The sequence below is a fragment of the Physeter macrocephalus genome, chromosome 11 (assembly GCF_002837175.3).
Source record: "Physeter macrocephalus isolate SW-GA chromosome 11, ASM283717v5, whole genome shotgun sequence".
NCBI lineage: Eukaryota > Metazoa > Chordata > Mammalia > Artiodactyla > Physeteridae > Physeter > Physeter macrocephalus.
The window spans coordinates 153235082-153240738 of NC_041224.1; the positions used below are offsets into that span (position 1 = coordinate 153235082).

General features: G+C 42.1%; 1 protein-coding gene across 8 annotated transcripts in view; it reads right to left on the minus strand.

The window, feature by feature from the left end:
• DPF3 (double PHD fingers 3) overlaps window positions 1-5657 on the minus strand; it is a 262495-nt gene that overhangs the window by 149772 nt on the left and 107066 nt on the right. For all 8 annotated transcript variants that reach the window (XR_003682050.2, XM_028496114.1, XM_028496116.2 and 5 more), the window contains exon 2: window positions 2899-3059. Coding sequence is in view for 7 of the 8 variants with exons in the window: in XM_028496114.1 (XP_028351915.1) it covers window positions 2899-3059 (161 nt within the window). In the remaining variant the exon portion in view is untranslated. The remainder of the gene's footprint in view (window positions 1-2898; window positions 3060-5657) is intronic.

The window sequence follows — 5657 nt, forward strand, 5'->3', positions numbered from 1 at the left end:
TATGTGTATGTATAACTGATTCACTTTGTTGTAAAGCAGAAACTAACACACCATTGTAAAGCAATTATACTCCAATAAAAATGTTTAAAAAAAATGATGGTTTCAACACAGGCAAAAAAAAAAAAATGTAATTACATAAAATCCAAAAAAAAAAAACCCAGCAATACCTAATAAGTGAAAGCAAAAATGAAACAAATAAATACAACTGTGTATTGAGTTAGTAGTACAACCACACAGAGGAATTATTTTAAGTGACCTTAAAACACAGTAATTTGTCTCTACATCCTTAATAGGAAATACGCTAAGGACAAAAAAACAATTGCAAAGAAAGAAATAAAAACTTAAACCATTTAAGTAACCTTATTGTTGGTAGTCTCATTTTATTCTGATATTGCTGTGTGTTTATCACAGAATAAAGCAGATAAGTAATTATGCTGGCATCATTAAGAGCCAGTATCCTTTTCTGGTGTGGGAGCAAGGAGATAGAGAATTAAGATAGTAAAAACTGTCAAAAACTGCATTGAATGGGAAATACCAGTAAATTTCATAATGTATTTTCTCTTAAAAAGAGAAAAAAAGAAAAATGAAACAAGAAATCATATTTCTTAGTTCTGCTCACTGCAAAGTCCTAGAATCAACAACCAACCCAGGAGCAATGAGTACCACCAGACTGTGGTCTCTAAATAATATTCCTACAAAGAGGCAACAGGGTTTCTTAGAGAAATAGCTGATTCTAGGTCTGGGGCACGACATGTACAAGATGAGCCTGAAACATCTGTCCCAATATTAGGATATCAAGGATGCTAGAGAAACTACTAGGCAGTTTCAAAACACTAGCACGGGACAAAACCCCTACTGTCCAAAGATGGGACAATTTAAGCATCGATAATAGTAGTTGCAATGGATTAAAATGTAGCCAAAATGTATAAATCTGTGAATTCATGATGGTACTCAAGATAATAAAAATAACTTTATTGATCACCTTTGGAGAATACTAGGGAACCAACTCATTATTTTGAAAACTGATAAATAAAGGGGGAAAAATCATTTATCCATCCTTTCATATGTGAACTATACCACACAATAACCAAAACTTTAATGAGGAGATATTTCTCTTTATAAATGCTGTAGAGCTAATAAATGAAGAAATAATGATATCCTCGAATTGAATGCACCATTTTGCAACCCTTTATAAAATAAAGGATCTAGGCAATTTTCATCAAGGGCTGCTAACATCAGTAAAAGAGTGATATCTAGACCCCACGAACCTCCTGATGAATGTACACATCACCACTAAGAAACTGTTCTAGCCCAAAAAATTGAACCTGAATCTGCTCTTACCAATTCACAGGAATAACACCATGGGGATGCAGTGAGAAAATCCAGACTCTGGGAAACCCTACAGTGCAAACAACCCAGTTTCTTCCACAAATAACAAGAGAAAGAGAGAGAGAAAGAAACCTACAGATTTAAGAGACTTAAGAGACACATCAGCCAATTGTAATGTAGGAGTCCTATTTGGATCCTGATTTCAACTATAGGGGGAAATAAATGTTGAACAAATATTTGATGCTATTAATGTCTTATTTTTAACTTTGAGCTTTGATAGCTATGGTTGGTATGTTTATTTATGTTCTTACCATTTAGACATACATACTGAAAAATTTACAGATTAAATAACATGCTGTCTTGATTTGCTTCAAAATAACCTGGGTTCAAGGAGGAAAGTGGGAGGTGAGTATAAATGAAATGATTGGCTATGAGTTGATCACTGGGTGTTGAGGCTGTGTAATAAGTACATAGAAATTCATTTTACTATTCTCTCCACTTTTGTATGGCTTTGAAACTTTTCATAACAAAAATTTTAGGGCTTCCCTGGTGGCACAGTGGTTGAGAATCCACCTGCCAATGCAGGGGACGCGGGTTCGAGCCCTGGTCTGGGAAGATCCCACATGCCTCGGAGCAACTAAACCTGTGCACCACAACTACTGCGCCTGCGCTCTAGAGCCCACGAACCACAACTACTGAGCGCATGGGCCACAACTACTAAAGCCCACGCACATGGAGCCCTTGATCCACAGCAGGAGAGGCCGCTGCAATGAGAAGCCCACACACCGCAACTAAGAGTAGCCCCCACTTGCCGCAAGTAGAGCCCGCGCACAGCAACAAAGAGCCAAAACACAGCCGAAAATAAAAAAACTTTAAAAATTAAAAACAAATTTTTGTAATATACTCTTACAGAGCCAGAAAACTGAATTCTTATAATTGCCTCCCTGATCTCCACCCATTGGTCTTTCTTCTGTTCTCTGGAGCCTAGAAGACTAGTATCACAGTAATAGTAATAATAATAATATCAACAATAACAGCCAGCATTTTTGGAGCACATCCTTAGTATGTGCTAAATTCAGGTTATGAGCTCTTTATGAAGATTTTCATTTAATCCTGACAAAATCCTGAAGTAGGTACAATTATTATCCCATTTTACAGATGAGGAACCTGAGGGCGATAGGTTTGATGACAAAGCTCAGCTTCAAACCAAAATCTGACTGCAGATTTCCAGCTTATAACCACTAAGCTACACCAACACACAGGGTAAAAGGTGAAGAGGGCTGTCATGGCCTCAGTGTTCCCTTTTTTGGGTTAAGCATCCTGACTTCTTTCACTCTGTCCCTCCCTGCCAATGTGGCTTCAACGTCCCACACCATCCTTGGAGCATCCTTGGAGCACCTTGGAGTTATAGAAGCAGTTGAGTTTCTTGAAAGCATCCTAGGCTCCCTGTACAGCTTGTGCCACCCCCACGCCCACCCAAGCTGCGGGGATTCCCAGACAATCTCTAGTCGGCCTGCATCCAGGCTGGGATCCTGAACATGTGCAAGTCCCAGGGGTGGCATGGCTCACCTGGGCCTCGGTGCCTCTTCTCCATCCAGATGTAGCAGTTGTTCTGGGCCACCCCGGTCTGCGAGTCCAGGAACGGGAGACGCACGCTGCGCTCCGCGCACAGGCGCGAGTTATAACTCCGGCAGTGCTCAATGGCCTCCTTGTAGAACTGGTCCCCGAGCCTGCCGGGAGACAGAGAGAGGAGGAATGAGGCCAGGGAAAACCAGAACACACGCAAAAGGAAACTGAAGTCACCCACCCACCTCCCAGGGAAGATTTTGCGGTTATGAAGACCAAGGCAATGTGTACCAAAAGCTTTGCCAAGCAGCAGAATCCAACTCAGTGTCAGGTCTCCAATAGGTTCTATTTCCCGTACTAAATCCACCAGGAATCTCTGAAACCCCTTTAACAAAGAAATGAGGACCCCAAGAATAAACCACCAGTAAAAGTGACACTTTCCTGTTCTAGGAAGCATGAGGTCCCACTCCAGAATGGAGGTAGCTCTAGAACAACCTTCTGCATGGGATCTACTAGGACACCAGGCTTCTAGAGCCCCCTGCCCCTTAAAATCCCCCATTAGCCATACTTTTTTCTCAGTGGTAACCAACAAAGGCACTCTAGCTTGAACCCAAACCACCAGCATAGATACAAAGATTTCCATTACAATAGAAGAGAAACACTCCACAGAAAAGACTAGAAGGTCAGAGGAAACATCCTGTAAAAGTAGAGCTATTATGGGGGAAGGAGGTGAAGAAAGGCATGCACCAATCTTTTAAAACCACACACTTAAAAAAAGATAACTTTCTATGGTAAACAAACAAAAGAAGCATTTGAAATAATAATAGTTGATTTTTTTTTTTTTTTTTGTGGTACGCGGGCCTCCCTCTGCTGTGGCCCCTCCCGTTGCGGAGCACAGGCTCCGGACGCGCAGGCTCAGCGGCCATGGCTCACGGGCCCAGCCGCTCCGCGGCACGTGGGATCCTCCCGGACCGGGGCGCGAACCCGGTTCCCCTGCATCGGCAGGCAGACGCGCAACCGCTGCGCCACCAGGGAAGCCCAGTAGTTGATTTTTGACCTCAAAATAATTCAATTCCCAGGGTTTAATACACAAATAGAAAGACCTTTCTGGTTTGCTGGAGTGGTGATCTGATTAAGCACAGTAAATTTTAGGTGTCTGAATCTTTGGTATCCTTGGACATGTGGTGATGCTACTAAATTTAAGATGATGTCCTTTTCAAAAACCAAAAATATAACATTCTATAATTGATCAATCTTAAAACACAAACATAACCAATGAGATCAAATACCTAACAAATAAAAGATAGGCATATGGCAGAGGTTAATAATGGCCCAAGGGGCCTTCCCTGGTGGTGCAGTGGTTAAGAATCCGCCTGCCAATGCAGGGGACACAGGTTCGAGCCCTGGTCCGGGAAGATCGCACATGCCACAGAGCAACTAAGCCCGTGTGCTACAACTACTGATCCCGCATGCCGCAACCACTGAAGCCCGTGTGCCTAGAGCCCGTGCTCAGCAACAAGAGAAGCCACTGCAATGAGAAGCCCGTGCACCGCAACGAAGAGTAGCCCCGGTTCGCTGCAACTAGAGAAAGCCCGCGCGGCAACAAAGACCCAATGCAGCCAAAAATAAATAATAATAAATAAAATAAATTTTAAAAAAATAATGGCCCAAGGAATTACAGATGTAATCACATGATGTCTACCAGGTAAAGCAGAGCTTCTTAGTGAGGAGAGTGAGGAAAAGGCAGGAAGAGGAGGAGCCTCAGGGATTGCAGAGCCAAAAGGGAGACTCAAGTAGCTCATTTTGAAGGGACATTATGAATGTCCCTTTTTTTTGGTCTGTGTAGATCCAAAGATGCCAAAATGGGGGGGTGGGGGGGAGGGGTCTAAGTTTAAAATAATATATTTCTTAACCAAAATATTTAGAGCAGTAAAGAAAGAAAAAATTTAAATGGATTCTTCTGTACTCTTTTTCACTTTTTTATTGAAGTGTAGTTGATGTACAATATTTTGTAAGCTACAGGTGTACAATATATAGTGAGTCACAATTTTTAAAGGTTATATTCCATTTATAGTTATCGTAAAATACTGGCTATAGTCCCTGTGTTGTACAGTATATCCTTGTAGCTTATTTTATATCTAATAGTTTGTACCTCTTAATACCCTACCCCTATCTTGCCTCTCCCCCTTCCCTCTCCTCACGGTTAACCACTAGTTTGTTCTCTTTATCTGTGAGTCTGCTTCTTTTTTGTTATATTCACTAGTTTGTTGTATTTTTTAGATTTCACATATAAGTGTTATCATACAGTGTTTATCTTCTAACCCTTTTTTAAAAGTCAATGGGTCAGATTCTACCAAAAATTTTAAAGCAAATTCCTTATTCTGGGAGGATACAATCATTGAAGCTTCTGAGGCATCTTTTGGAAACTACTTGTGAACATGCCTCCTAAAAAAAAGCCCTTTGCTCCTTTTTTACCTCTGGGTATCTTCCCTCTCACAAGGACGGCATAACAGCTCAGAAAGTGTCTAGCAGTTGCAAAACCTAACTGTAATCAAATTATAATAGGGCTTCCCTGGTGGCGCAGTGGTTGAGAGTCTGCCTGCCGATGCAGGGGACACGGGTTCGTGCCCCGGTCCGGGAAGATCCCACATGCTACGGAGCGGCTGGGCCCATGAGCCGTGGCCGCTGAGCCTGTGCGTCCGGAGCCTGTGCTCCGCAACGGGAGAGGCCACAACAGTGAGAGGCCCGCGTACAGCAAAAAA